The sequence below is a fragment of the Bubalus bubalis genome, chromosome 3, assembly GCF_019923935.1.
Source record: "Bubalus bubalis isolate 160015118507 breed Murrah chromosome 3, NDDB_SH_1, whole genome shotgun sequence".
Taxonomy (NCBI): domain Eukaryota; kingdom Metazoa; phylum Chordata; class Mammalia; order Artiodactyla; family Bovidae; genus Bubalus; species Bubalus bubalis.
The window spans coordinates 160,455,048-160,471,094 of NC_059159.1; the positions used below are offsets into that span (position 1 = coordinate 160,455,048).

A 16,047-nucleotide genomic window follows, 5' to 3' on the forward strand; every position below is an offset into this window, starting at 1 on the left:
TCTCCATTTTTGCTTTATCAAAGCAAGAAGTCACTACCAATGAAGACCCTGCAAAGAAAAAGCTGTGAAAATAGGCTCTTCCCTTACCTTGTGGGTTATCCATTCTCGTCCATACTGATATACGTTGTTGGCTGCAGAATTAAGGGCTCTTTGGACAACCTGAGCCTCAGGAAGCCAACTAATTCAAAATAAAAAAAGGAAAAATGAAAAACTGGTGAAGTGTACTGCACCAGTAATCCCTGGAACTTAATTTTTTAAGCAATCATTTACAATTTACGATTCTAAAACTTGCAGAGTATTTCCTAACTTAAATTACTGACTACCATGGGGGTAGTTAAAAAAAAAAATAAAAGAGGAGGCCATACAATTTGTCATCAAGTTCAATTAGGTGAACAGCATAATCCTAGGAACACTCTCCACGAAAACGTAAAAACCCTCTCACAGAAGCCAAATTAAACAAGTAGGCAAAGAGATCCTACAGGCGTTGGCAGACTTTTTTTTTCTGTAAAGAGCCAAGGCGTAAATAGTTTAGGCTTTTTGGGACACATGATCTGTATCACAACTACTCAATTCTGTCTGCTTTTTTCTGCAGCCTCCAAATAGCCACAGACAACATGACATGAACAGGTGTAGGCTGTTCCAATAAATCTTTATGGAACAGGTAGTTGGATTTGGTTCTGTACCGTAGTCTGCCAACTCTGCCACAAAAAATGATACAGTATGGGAACACTTCTGACTCTGCCATGGGGGGGATTTTCTTGAATCCCTTAACCTCTGATCCTGTTTCCTCATCTGTAAAATGGGGACAACGTCTTCAGCAAACAACATAACATAGGGGAAAGCTTAGTAAATCAAAGACATGTTGTATACTGTGAGACTCTATTCAATATTCGGACTTTCCCCTCTGCTCTCCTCCATCCCATTACATGTCATTCTTATGCAAAAATGACAACATTCAACAAAGTTTTGCAAACTCTTCTCTCTTCCAAGGTAACTGTACCAATGAAGATCATTTCATAAAAACAGACATAGAACCTAGGCCATCCATCTCTGTTTGTCAAAATTACATCCACCATCCCATTACATGTCATTCTCATGCAAAAATGACAACATTCACAAAGTTTTGGCAAACTCTTCTCTGGCCATCCATCTCTATTTTTGTCAAAATTACATTCTTACTTTGCCCACTCAGGATGATTTGCTAGAGTTTCATTAATCAAATTGCTTGTGACTTCAATCATGTGTACACTCTCTTGATGTACCTGTATTATGGACAAGAAAAGAGTATCAATAAAAATTAAACTCAATTTAACATTTATCTTTTATACTACTCTAGGAACAATGCTTCAAGCATCAAGTAATTAGATATCTTAGTGTCAGTTAACTTAAGAGACCGCACTGAACAGCCACTATCCATAGCAAGGCAACCCTAGATTGTTTTTTAACTCTGAGAGCTGTCGTTTTGTTTCAGTAAGCAAACAACTTACCTGTAATAACTGCAAAGTTTGTCTGCCCTGTCATGAATGTCTCTGCTCAGTGTTTTTTATTTTTTGAAAACCCCAAGGGTTCCCCCTGAACCTGAATAGCTAAACAGTCTGCCAAGAACATTGCCATAAAGTTATGCTCAGACACTTCACACTAGGAAGCTTCATCCTTTCTAGCCTGAGATGTGTGAAACTTGAGAAATGTAATCAAAGGTACGACAAATGTGCAAATCTCCCTAGGCTTTCAATATTCACAAGATACCTTAGGGTCTCCCATATACCATTCTAAAATGTGATTTATTAATCTCTGCCCTTCTATGCCTCTCTTGCTTCCAGAACCTCTCTCTTTAATTCACAGCTTCTCTGTTCCCAGTCCCAAACCAAATCCACCACCACCCATAATAAAATCTGTAGGTTTTTTCTGCCCACACAAGGCAGGTGAAGATAATTAATTCCAAGTAAAAAAGCCACAAACTACATGCTTTTATCAGATGCAGTAGCAGTTTTTCACAAGCAAACAGTCCTCAAATTATTGCCTAACTGATCATTTTTCAATGCCCTGATATGGTGTTTATAATAATTTTTATACTATTTAATTCTTGCTTTAGGTAGAAAGGAATTACCTAACATCTTCAACCCTGCTATTATCTCAAAACATACTAGGAACATGGAGGCAAAAAGGATTTTCTGACAAACTGGATATGCATCTATTAATAAAAGAAAAAAGTGGTCAAGAATGACCCTGAGGCTTTTCACCTGAGCAAGCAGAATGAAGCTGTCACTTGAAATGAGAAGAAGAGACAAGCATGGGAGGGTCTGGAATTCAGTTCTGACATGTTATATTTGAGATGTCTATTAAGACATTCAAATGGATACTGTCATGGTGTTTTAGAGAAAGATCCTTTTATTGGCTAGGAGAATGAACTAGATAACCAGTAAGTTTCCTTCAAAAGCTCAGTTTGCATGAGTCTTAAACTACAAAGAAATGGTTCAGTAATAATTGTTATCAAAGTTCAGGGAAGCAAAAGCTAACTGAAGCATGCAATGAACAAAGAAAAAGAAAGATGAAACAATTGAGATGAGCAGGCCAGAAGACCCTACCAAAGGGACAAAGAAGGGAAAGTGGAACAGGAGAGGAAAAAGAGAAAAAAAAGGAAAAGAATTACATACTGGGGAAAGGTTTCTCTAAGAACTAGAAAAACATACAGAGGAAGGTTTAGGTGGAATATAACAAAGACAAAGACAGGCCTCTCAAGTCTGTAGAGTCTAAATAAGTGACTATACATGATTAAAATCCAAAGAAAAGGTAAAAACTGCATTTTAACTGAAATAGGTACAGAGAGCAGATTGTTAGAAGCAAATGATAAGATCAGGGCATACTGAGGCTAACAGTGACTGAGAATAGGACTTCCAAGTGGAAAGTCAAATAATAGGAAACAGGGCAATCCTTTAGTAAATTGCTGCATATTAGATTATCTATTGCTAACAGGTGCTGCTGCTGCTGCTGCTGCTTCTGCTAAGTCACCATATCTCTACAGCACTATATGAAAACGGTTCACATCCAGGATATCAGGTAAGCTTCACAATTTCTGGAAAACAACACATAAAAATCTGGGGTGCAGAGTTCAGTAGGGTCCAAATAAAATAAAGACTGTGACAGACTACAAAAGTTTTTTGAAAAGCCAGTAAGAGACAAAAAATTTAGCTGAACTCTGGAGAATGATTTTCTTTGATGAAAGAGGGGTAATAAGGACTAAATTTTTTTATATCCTCTCAAAATTCGTCTGTTGAAAGCCTAACATCCAATGTTGATGGTTATAAGAGGTAGGGCCCTTGGGAAGTAATTAGGTCATGAGGGTGGAGCTCTCATGATGGGACTGGTGGTAGTGGTTTAGTCACTGTGGTGCTTTAATCGCTAAGTCGTGTCCGACTCTTGTGACCCCATGGGCTGCAGCCCACCAGGCTCCTCTGTCAATAGCATTTTCCAGGCAAGAATACTGGAGTGGGTTGCCATTTCCTTCTCCAGGGGGTCTTCCCAATCCAGGATTGAACCCTGCATTGCAGGCAGATTCTTTACCGACTGAGCTACCACAGAAGACCTGATGGAAGACACGACGGGATTAGCATTCTTAAATGAAGAAATACAGAGATGTTCTTTCTCCCTATCATGTGAGAATACAAGGAGAAAACAGCCACCTATAAACCAGGAACAGAGCCTTTACCAAGAAGCTGACCATGCTCACACTTTCATCTGGGACTCTCAGCCTCCAGAACTATGAGAAATAAATGTTTGCTGTTTAAGGCACTTGGTGTATGGTATTCTGTTATAGCAGTCCAAACTAGGAAGGCGGAAAGGAAATGCAAGCTGGAAGGATCTGGAAAGTGAGAAATATCTTAATGGTAAATCAGCAGAAAGAACAATGAGACATGAAGGAAGGAATCAAATTCTGATCAAGTGAACAGGATCTACGCTAGGAGTCATGGACCAGATCATAGTTCTCCTTTTGAGAGAAGAACCCACTTTTCCCTCAGTATCTCCATTTTTCATCTGCCATTTACCTCAGAGGATTTTTATGATAATAAAATTTAAACGATAAAAATACATTAGGCAAATTCATGGCAAAACCAGCAATACAAAAATCATACATACTTTAAATGCTGTAATTATTTATAAGCAAAGTAACATTTCCTATGCATGCAACTGCTGGCTTCTTATCCATACAACAAATTCTAACAGTTAAAGAGTTTATTAATGGTGATAGTAATTGTTGTACTGTACCTTTGCAGTCAGGAGTAGGGCTAAAAGAAGTGTTCCTATCACTAACAAAAATATGATGAAAATGCTAATTATTTTGTCTAACATCTTCTCCAACCAGATGATCATCTGCACAGAAATGAGAAAGAGAATTAGTCACCTTTCAAGCACAGCTTAATAAAAACACATGTGCATTCAAACATCATGAAGACAAAACAGGATATTCAGCATTGCAGAAACTATGGCATAATGATTAAAGCAGTGAAAGCTATAAGCCACTTTAGAAAATTAACTAACAGTGTTAATTGTTGTTATAGAAAGAGCTTATATTGTCACTTCTAAGAAAAGGCAATCAATTTGAATATAACCTAAATCTATGCGTGGATTCTCATATTGTGGTATGTTGACATTTCAGATTAGAATTTATGATCTGATTAAACATTCCAAACTAAACAATGACAATCCATTAGTGACCTCAAATCCCTACTGTCAATTAGCAAATAGATATGACATTAGAAAAAGGATGACTCTTACAATACAGATATGTCCTAAACTGTAGATAAAATAGAAGCAAATTAAAATGGGAATTACATTCAAAATATTTTTTCCTTTAGTGTCATCAGGGTTACAAATAACATCTATTGTTAAGGCACTGATAAATACCAATTTCAGAACAGCTACCCTGGAAGCAAAAGGGCTGGGACACGGATGCACCATCAGGGAGGGGCGCACAAGGGCTTCAGCTGCACAGCTGACACCTGCTCACACTGGAGGGCAGGCATGTGGGTGCTCTTCTATCCTTTTATATCCGAAATATTTCATAATAAAACAAGAAATCCACTTGAAATTTCTATTCTTTTTAAACCATAAGCTTTATGACAAATTATAATTGACTATAAATAAAGAATAATCATTAATGCAGTGGTTATCTCTTAATCAATAATTAAAATTATGCTTTTCCAAAATGCCACTAGACATTCTATTTTGAGTATAACTTCTCTCATCTTTCACAATCACAAATAATCCTACATTTTCTAAAACTTTTGTTTTCAGAATATCTAATCTGGACAGATTTCTAGAATTCCTGACATGCAAAGCTACCAATTAACATTTCAAAAATACAACCAGACTGATGATTGAAATACCACAATGCACCCCTCCATCCCAACATGAGCACTGAGAGTAAGTTACTCTTCTTTTAAATATGAATTATGCTCTCCAAACAGTTAAACATCCAAGAGCAAAGAAGGATGGTTAAAACAGCATGTCTTCTAAAACATTTGCTTTCTATTCAAAGATTATAAGCTTGCACCTCCTTATCTTTCAGGAAGGACACTGTCACCAAGAGATCGATGCTACAGTGAACTCAAAGATAAACAGTGCATTTTTATCTTGACAATTACAGCTTTCAAACAGAAGAGTTAATTTTCAGTGCATGCTACCAAAGCATCAAAGACAACGCAGAGATTAAAAAAAGTAATAACAGGCTTCTAAGATATGGAAGGTCAGAGGTCATATTTTGAATGTAAGTTCTAAAATCAGTGAAAGTGAAAAGTATCACAATCAGAAACTAACTCAACATGTAGTTTTTGGGAGTTTCCTGAGCAAAGAGCTAGTGTTGCATGATTCCTCTTTGTATCTCCAAAACCTAACAGTGCACAGCATGTGGTAAAAGCTCAGTTAATACATATTTGAATAGGCAAAATAAAGAAAATATCAGAACTAAGAATGGATTGGTATTCACAAATTACAATTTCTGAAAATAACTTAGGAGCCTCATTTTTTTTTTTAGAAAATTCACATCCTGAAATACACTAACATAAAAGATGTTTTATTTGGAAAGTATCTGAAGTTATGTCTGAATGTTTTTAACATATAAAACATGGAATATTTACAAACACATTATGTACAACAACATTACAAAAGTCAAACTCTTTTCAAGGCAGGGTAGAATTTTCCTATCACAAGCTCTATATACCTGCTCCTGCTGCTGCTAAGTCGCTTCAGTCGTGTCTGACTCTGTGCGACCCCATAGATGGCAGCCCACCAGGCTCCCCCGTCCCTGGGATTCTCCAGGCAAGAACACTGGAGTGGGTTGCCATTTCCTTCTCCAATGCGTGAAAGTGAAAAGTGAAAGTGAAGTCGCTCAGTCGTGTCCCACTCCTAGCGACCCCATGGACTGCAGCCCACCAGGCTCCTCCGTCCATGTGATTTTCCAGGCAAGAGTACTGGAGTGGGTTGCCATTGCCTTCTCCATCTATATACCTGAGGACTGGAATAAGAGACACCTAAATAAAAATTTATTTTCAAGAGATAATACTGAGGGTTAGATGTTTTATTGAAAATTTAAAATACAAGCAGACACTGTTTTATTGTGTTTCAATTTATTGTGCTTTGTAAATAACATGCTTTTTTACACATTGAAGGTTTGTGGCAACCCTGCATTGAGCAACTATATTGGTGCCATTTATTCCAACAGCATCTGCTTATTTTGTATCTCTATCACATTTTGGTAATTCTCCCAATATTTCAAACTTTTTTGTTATGAGATGTACTATGGTGATTTGTAATCAGTGACTTTTGATGTTACTACCACAACTCACTGAGAGCTGAGATGATGTTTAGTCTTTTTTTTTTTAGCAATAAAGTATTTTTAATTACGGTTTATACAATTTGGGGGACATAATGCTATTGCACATTTAATAGACTACATGTGTCCAACTCAGTCTCCAACTTTTTACCACTGCACTACCTATTAAGCTCAACAGACTACAGTATGTGAAAGTGAAAGTCACTTAGTCGTGTCCGACTCTTTGCGACCCCATGGTCTTGTATAATACAGTCCATGGAATCCTCCAGGCCAGAATACTGGAGTGGGTAGCCTTCCCTTCTCCAGCGGATCTTCCTGACCCAGGGATCTAACCCGGGTCTCCTGCATTGCTGGCAGGTTCTTTACCAACTGAGCTATCAGGGAAGTCCAGACTACATATAGTACAAACAAATTTTATATGTACTGGGAACCCAAAGAAAACCATGTGACTTGCCTTATTGCAATATTCACTTTACTGTTGTGGTCTGGAACCCAACCCACAGCATTTCCAAGGCATGCCTGTAAATAAAATCGCTTAAGATGTTCCATACACAAGCAAAAGGTATGTGTATGGCAGGGGTCGGGGGGAGGTTTCTATTTACATGTGGCCAGCTAAGATAAGGTGAGAAAACAAGCAAAAAGGAAGACAGCAAAAGTGAAAGAGAAAAAAAAAGAGGAAAAGAGAGACAGGAAAGACTTTAAAATGTGGAGAACTAAGGACCAATCAAGAAGAAACAATCAAAGAGGGTAGAAAACTTACGGAGGAAACGAACCCCCTAAAAGAGTGAATAGAACAAGACTCATAAGGAAACTGCAACTCACAGGCACAGAGAGAAACGTGGTGAGAGGAAGCGAAGAAGGGGCAGGGATGAGGGAGAGAATTCGTAAAGAAATGCCGAGGCTGTGCTCTGCTTTAAGCAAGGGGAACCACACTGCCTGTCGGTCCCTACCCTGCTCCACTTATTTCCCAGTTTATTTTAGGTTTGAGATTTTATTTTCTAAAAGTAGAATGGGAGTACTTTTAAAATGACATTCTGAATGTTTTAAGTATAAATAAAGGGCATGCATTTTTTAAAATGTAGAAATGTCAGTAAATACATAGTTATATCAAAAGATACTCTGAGGCTTCTGAACTGACTTGCCTTCTTTATCAAGTTATGAAGAAACTGTCATTCCACTACTGAGTTTTCTATTCATTATTCTGGATGTGTAGGTTTTTATTTTGCTTTGTTTTTCTTAACCTAATTCTAGCAGTCTCAGTGCAAATAATAAATACTGAGAAATAAAACAACTAAGTCTCGAGAAACAGTTACATTTGAATTAATCATAGCCGTGTTTCTCACCCTCACTTCTCTTGAATTAGTTTCTAATTCACTCCACTTGAACTTGGAATACCAATACCCAATGCTGCAAATTTTCTGCCCTTGGATGAAATACGTAACAAAACAGACTTCAACTTATTTATGTGCTTTCCCGGGGCACAGGCCCTCAGAAGTTAAAGCAGTTACTCCAACTCTACACCAATACTTTACCTATGCTACACAGAATCATCAAAGAAAAGGAAAAGGTTGTCTGATTCCTTGAGAATCTTTTAAAACTAATTCACAATTAGTCAGCTATGAATTAGGTAACCTAACTCAAGTCACCAAAGGTTAAATCAGATTGAACCTAATGACTTTAGCTTTCCTTTCTCTCATCTCTTGAGAACAATTTCATTTCAATAAAAACAAAGTGGGGAAATACATAAGACCACCTACTTTAATCAAAGTAAGAAAATATCACTTATTTTTGTAGCACTATCATTTGCCAAGGATTGAACTCATTTACTCATATTTGTTTTGTAGAGCAGAGGTACACATAGCCATTTGTGTATGTGTGTTTGTATGTGTATGTGTGGTCACAGTGGTATGTGTGTATGCTGATTTTACACACTGTTTATTTTCAATCCAAAGTTTAAAAGCACTGTCAATAAGTCTCCCCTTTCTTCTCTTTCAATAGAAAGAACGAAACTCTAATCTTTACACCCAAGAGCCTCATTTTGAACTATTTCTAAGAGGTAACACATTTTTCTTAAGGCCTGCTATAATGTTTTCACTGAAGATTTTTAAGGTCTTACTGTGTTTAATGACAATATGCACGAATGATATCATCTTTTGCTATCTGCCCTAGGGATCTGGTAACACTGTCAGAACTACTGTATGTGTACTATATATCAAAGGTATGGTACTCCAAATCCTCCTAATCCAGAGGATTAGGCTTCATTTAAGTTACTGAAAATTCCATGCCAATCATGTGAGGCACTGACCATAGATACAACCTCACATTTTGGGAAATACATAAAACTAGATGTCACAGGCCATGACTACACCATTTTCTGAGATAAAAAATAAAATTTTGAAACACTAGCTATAAAAAAAAAAAAGATAAAAAACACTATCAGCCAAGAGAATCATACAAATATTTCACAAGTCTTTTTTAAAAACTGTGGTGTTATTTATAGAAAAAGTAGCCATAAAGAGTTCTCTTTCCTTTTCAAGTAACTTTTGCCTAAAATGCTCTCACACATCAAAGGAAACGAGAATATCAGGCTGGGCCACATTATAGAGCTGAAAAGGTCTGGAGGTCACTGTGGACAAAAGCACCATGAGACAGAACGTCAACACACTTGGGCAAGGAGATACCATTCACATCCTAAATAAACAGCTTTAAGTTTTTAGCAAATTGCACTGTGGCAATATTAATGCTTCACGACCTTCCATAGCTTATAATTAGAACTTTAAAAAACAAAAACTTAGTCTGACATATGAACAGAAACAGGGTGAGAACGGAGATACGGGGGGAAGTTACAGAATTCAATAATAAAAATCAACATCCGGGTGTTCATTTACCTTCTTATTTAGCCAGTGCCAGAGCTTGAGGATAGGGGTAAAGGTGAGAGAGAAGATAAGAACAGTGGCATATCATTAGAGAATGCAGTAATAGTATGAAAAGAAAAGAGAGTCACTGAGAGCATGAGGAGGAAATTATCTCAGACACAGGAAAAACTGGAAAAAAAACTGAAATGCATTAACAAAGTTTCGAAATCAAGTGAATGTAGTATTCCTATAAGACACACGATTGAAATGATGATAACCACAAACTTTGTTCGAAATTCAATGATTAAAAGTACATAAAGATAACCTGAATGTTTACAGGCTTAAACTTTCATACCAAATTCCAAAGATCAAAGCGGTAATTAAGATTTTTCACATACCATGCATTAAAAGATTTTCAGTCCCTATGTAAACTAACTCCTGTTCACACACTACATTTTCATTGAACTTTGTAGTTGCAGCTTTAAAATAGCACTTATTTTACATTTCCTAGAGTAAAACATTTCAGTGCTCATTTGGAACAGCGAATACCTGGCCAAAAAGCAGACATATTTAAGATTCTGATCATATTAGGCGCATTTTCTTCCATTTCCAATTTTTTAGGCATGCATTTTTCTACTGTATGCAATATCCTGCTGTTTTTTCACGTAGACATTACCTCACCTACACCTCACAATATTTAGCACTATAATAACTAATGCTAGTTAATGGGCACATAAAATAAAAATCAGCAAACATAGGATTTAAAGCATTATTAGTGATATAAAAAGCATAAAGACTAAAAAGCTTAATTCCATCTGAATGACTAAACGCTCCTTGCAGAGCTATTCCTAACACACACCTAGTACATGTTTAGACACGTACTTCGAACAACTTTCTCCAGATGGATCATTTCAACACTGGTCCAATCAATTGAAATTAAATAGAAACATGGAAAATGGATTTATTCCCCAAAGCAGGAACCCAGATATATTATTATACTGCATAAAACATAATTTTGGCATCAATTATAACTGACCAAATATTCAATTTGTGATGGCCATTCATTCTGATATGTATCATATATAACAGAAAATGCTAGTTTTATTCATTTTACTGTCTCTCTTCCTGAAGAACAACAGACTGGCATATAAATTAGAATAAAAATGACAAATTTTTACAAGACTACGGCTAAGTTGCTTCAGTCATGCCTGACTCTGTGAGACCCCATAGACAAGCAGCCCACGAGGCTCCCCCGCTCCTGGGATTCTCCAGGCAAGAACACTGGAGTGGGTTGCCATTTTCTTCTCCATTACAAGACTACCCCTTAACAAATACTTTTTGATGCCCCTGGAATTTCAACCAACACAACTGTACAGTTTTCCTAAATGAAGTGCTCCCAATACAAGTATATGGGAACACTGAAAACAGGACTTGGTTTTTATGCCATCTGATAGTGGTAAGACAAAGAAATGAACTGATGTAATAAGAGCCACCCTCTTTAAACAGCTTGAAGTGATAAATCTGCTCTAATAAGATAAAACATCACCTTAATCAGGGAGATATGATAAACATGTTGAAATCTGTGAGAAGTCCTAGATTCTTATTTAAAAAATTGAAAAAAATTAATAAGAACACAATAGGCAGGGAATTCCCTGGTGGTCCAGCGATTAGAACTCTGTACTTTCACTGCCAAGGGCCCAGGTTCAATCCCTGGTCAGGGAACCAAGATTCCCACAAGCCACGTATCATGGTCACAAAAGACACACACACACACACAAAAATAGGCAAATTAAAAAAGAAAAATATAAACAGCCAAGAAGCAAATAAAAGAATGGTCAACTCAACTGTTATTTTAAAAATTTTCACGTTAAAGCAACACAGAGATACTTCTTTTTACAAAACTAAAATGGACTTTCAGTTATACCATAATATCGAGTACTGGCAAGAGTTCAAAGAAATGGGCATTCTCATATGCTCCTGAGGTGGGAATTAAAACTAGCAAACTTTCTGGAAGACAACCGAGCCATCTATTAAAAATATGTATCCCCTGCACCTCCTTTGACTTCCTCCCCCTCACATGAACTCCAGACACTGTTCTTGTCTCTATCTACATTGCTTCATCCAACAGTGTTTTTTCAGCCTTAAGCGGATGGACCTGTTAAAAGTAGTCACCAGCCCTGTGAAAAAGTCCAGCTTGCACAGCACACAAAAAGGTGTTCTTGATCCAGTCTTGCCTGACTCTCCAGCTCTGCCTCCCACTAATCACCATTTCACATACCCCATTTTGTTCCCTAAGAACTCACTCTGTGGGAGTCCCTGTACCCCTACACTGTTCCATTTACCCGCTCTTCTTGCCATGCCTGTCTAATAAACTCCTGGCAGTGCTTCAAAATTTGCTTTGGTATCACCTTTCCCACTGCTTATCAACAGGGAGTCATTTCTTGCTGAGGACTACCACTATATGCTATACACACCTCTCCCCTCAAATTATAACAACCACTTAACACTTACGGAACTTACAGTGTACCAGATCCCAGTCTAGGAACTGAACATGTAAGTCACTGAACCCTCACCACCATTCTGCAAGATATACTTGCTATCATACTTTATATTCACTGGCACAGAAGGGTTACAAAACTCATCCAAGATCACAGAGCTAATAAGCAGCAGAACTGGGATCTGAATCTAAAGTTTGAATTCAGAGACTATGCTCCTAACATCAGCTTCTGAAACTAGCACAGCCTTTAATTTTAATGGATTGCTGTCTCCCCACTAAAACAGAGCTTCTGCACCTAGTTTTCCAGGACTCATCTGGTTTTCCGTAAAACTTATGCTCTCTGACACATGAGAATTATCCAAAATTATTCACTGAACTGAGCTACACCTGGCTATATAATTTTAGGCAAGTCACTTAACCCCTCTAGATTTCAATTTGGTCCTTATAAAATGAGAGTTGAACTAGGTGCTCCTTTTCCCTCGTTTTTAAGTTGTAAAAATACTTACACAACACTTATTCAAACTACATCTATCCCATCCATCACTCTAAATTTCATCAAAGTTAGACATTAAATGTGTTATCAGCAAGTACAATGTAAATACTAATATACCATAAAATGGAATCTTTTAGACAACGAAATACATAAATTCTATTTGAAAGCAGCTCAAGTTATGAAACTACAATACCTTGCTATCAACTTTTAGCAAGAATTTCCCGAGCCCGATAATTGGCCACGGGGCCAGGGCTTGCTGCCGCTCCCTCAGGAAGTGCTCTGTCGCCTGCCACCACACGGCGCAGCGCTTCTCCAGGAAGTTGACGACGCCAAAGTGAATAATGAGCTTTTTGAGCACCCAGACTACAAGGAAGGTGAGAAATACACACACACAAGAGACAGTGATTACAAACAGCTTCAGTTTCACAAAACCTTCCTAAAACAGGAAAGCGAGTGCTAAAATAAAGATACAGGTTTTGTTTTTGTTTAATGGAGGAGGGAAGGAAGAAAGTTCAAAATATTCCAGACTGATGGAACTGGGACACTTTCCACACAATCCCCACCTACCTATCTCCCACCTTCTCTGTGAAGTCTGAATCCTTGAAGGGGTCAGGCAGTCAAAGCCCATATAAACATTAGATACCTTGATCATGAGGATTTCACTGACTACAATCTTGGCCCCTCACACTGTACCGTCTAGGATAAAGCATACTAACCTCTGACCAGTCCTTGTCTCTTTGGCTATTATAGCTGCTCTTGCCAAATTTTGTTCTTTTCCTTAGATGTTTGATGTGTACTGACCAGAAAAGTAGAAGGTATTCCATACACATCATAATTTTATACCCCCACAGGATAACATTTTCATTTGTATTTCTAATTCTCTTCTTGATGCTCTGTACACCAGGGTTCAGTAGTGACCAGGGCTGTTACAAACAGCTGTACACTACATGATTTCAGCAGAACTACTCAAACTATAATATGAAGGTACCTCTCTGCAGGGGGGTAGTGTGGTTTCCCTTTAAATAGGCGTTAAACCTTCTGTTAAAAGCCTACTAAGAAGGAGGAGGGACTAGAAGGAAGTGCTACTTACCTGTGAGGGTTGTCTTGACGTTTGGACCCTAGATAATTGGTCCCAGCCACTATGATTTCCCTAACTCCAGGGAGCTCTGTGTCCTTAGCCCTGGCCTTGTAATCTAACAGTTCACAGTTTACTCTTCTGAACCATGAGCTCAGGGTTACACGCCAGGTCAACAATTCCTTCATCAGCATTTTTAAACCTCTGAAGAGGTCCTAAGGAAGAAAGTTCCTATGGTCTCCAGAATAAGTCCAGGGTAATTACGGTTGTAAAAACTTTGTGGGGGCCACCATGTTCACAGCCTACTCCCCCTTTGTATTTAAAAAGATAATAAAATTATCTCAAACATAAGAAAAAAAAGAATCCACAAATTAAAGAAAAAAATTTTTCAAAGGCAAGACAAGATCATCACTAACCAATTACCTGCAATAGGCACGGGCAGCAACTGTACAATCCACAGGTTTGACCAGATCTGGACTCCAACGATGGCCCAAAGGAGAGACACAAAGTAGATGTCACTAGTTTTCTTCTTCCTAAGAAACGTTCCAACTTCAGATCTCTGTCTGCCCGGGGGCGGTGAAGGGGAGGTAGGTGAAGAAGATGAGGACAGTGTTGGAGGGGGTTCTCCTCTGTCCATGGTTTCTGTCTCTGAGGAGGGAAAGCCAAAAAAAAATCACCCACATATTGGTCCACATTAATAAATAGTAATACAGAGCAATTAGCAATTAGCTAGGCTAGCCTGGTTTAAGCCTTCAAGATGTACTAAGATAGCATGATTACACTGGGTTAAAAAAGAAAATAAGACCCGGATGTATGCTTGCAAATGTAATAAAAAAAAAGGTGTGGAGAATGATGTATGCTTGCAAATGTAATGAAAAGTGTGTGGAGAATTAACACCGACAGTGTTTACATCTAAGGAAATTAAGTTTGTTAAGAGATAGGGTTGAGTATGAGAAATGGTTTATTTTTACTTTATACATTTTACACTGTTCAAGTTTTTTATGACCTATTTATCATTTCTATTTATATATATATATACCATTTAGATTAAAAAAAACTAAAGAAAAACACATGACAAAGTAACAGAATTATAATTAGCCCATGAAAATTACTCAAACCATATGAAGCAATAAATATTAACATACAGAATTCTTTATCTAAAAATTCCTTCTCTTTTAACTTTATTGTAGATGTATTTATATGTGTTTCTGAAACAGTATGGCTTTTCAGCGTCATTTTATCTAAATGGGACCAGCTGCTCTTACAAGAACCCAGGGCTTTGAAGCATATCTTTCTCTTAGAATGAGATTAAAAAATAACAGGTTGCTGGGGGTGAGTGAATCTTCAAATATAGGATAACACACTGAATTATTTCATAAGGCACTGCTTTCTAACAACACAACTACTGCTATATTTCACTATTACTCAGAATACATCACAATGATGGAAATGAGTAAGATCCTTAAACCTATATTTTGCCTTCTATTAAAAAAAGTTAATAATAAAAGTATACTATATTTCTTAAAGTCTAGGTTAAAAAAAAAAAACAAAAACATGAACACCCCTAATTTCAATGCCCTATTTGCCCCATTTTCCTTATACAGTTTTACACAGTTGTATCCTTTTCCACTCAGAACCGTTCCCACTTTCTCCCTTCAGTTGAATGCCAACTCCAAGAGAAATAAGACCTTGTCTGTCTTGCTCTCCCCTCCACTGAATTCCTAGTGCAAAAAAATATTACCTGACATGTAGAAGGTACTCATTAAGTCTTTATTCTAAGAATGCCTTCCCTGTTATTTCATAATTTTCATAAGTAACCCCACAATAGCCCTGTTAGTGCTTTATTATGATTTCTTTAGTGCTTTTTTTTTTTTTAAATGAGTCTTAGCTGTGAGTACATTTTTACTACTGATGTAACCAGGACCATGTTTAAGTCAGCTCATCTCATGAAAACTAACATTCTACCCAGAGGTTTGGGGCTAAACATCAAGCTGATTATAATACGCTTCTGTCTGCTCTCTGAATGTCTTCCTAATCTGGAAACTTCATGTTGCTGAATGTGGCAGATATTCATAAGAATAGTAAGTCCATAACCAAAACATCATCCCCTCTCTACTCTGAAAACATAATTTAATGTGTAAGAAAAGTAAGTTTTCCTACTACCCAAGATGCCTTCTTCTTAGCTGATCCCTTCTTTCAAGACTTCTCTAAAGTAAGTTCTTCCAGGAGAGCTCATGAAAACAATTCCTTAACTCTCAAACCTCTGGCAGTAATGGGCCTCTTGGCACAGACAGACAA

At 37.4% G+C, this 16,047-nt stretch overlaps 1 protein-coding gene across 2 annotated transcripts in view; it reads right to left on the minus strand.

The window, feature by feature from the left end:
• The window catches only part of TMEM245 (transmembrane protein 245), a 77,602-nt gene that overhangs the window by 38,989 nt on the left and 22,566 nt on the right, over positions 1 to 16,047 (minus strand). Inside the window, exons 5-10 of one of the 2 annotated variants that reach the window (XM_025282192.3) lie at positions 14,173 to 14,397; positions 12,868 to 13,037; positions 9,718 to 9,741; positions 4,264 to 4,368; positions 1,180 to 1,262; positions 88 to 178 (exon numbers count right to left, since the gene is read on the minus strand). In XM_025282192.3, coding sequence (XP_025137977.2) covers positions 88 to 178; positions 1,180 to 1,262; positions 4,264 to 4,368; positions 9,718 to 9,741; positions 12,868 to 13,037; positions 14,173 to 14,397 — 698 coding nt within the window. The remainder of the gene's footprint in view (positions 1 to 87; positions 179 to 1,179; positions 1,263 to 4,263; positions 4,369 to 9,717; positions 9,742 to 12,867; positions 13,038 to 14,172; positions 14,398 to 16,047) is intronic. The other variant, XM_025282193.3, reaches the window with a different exon arrangement.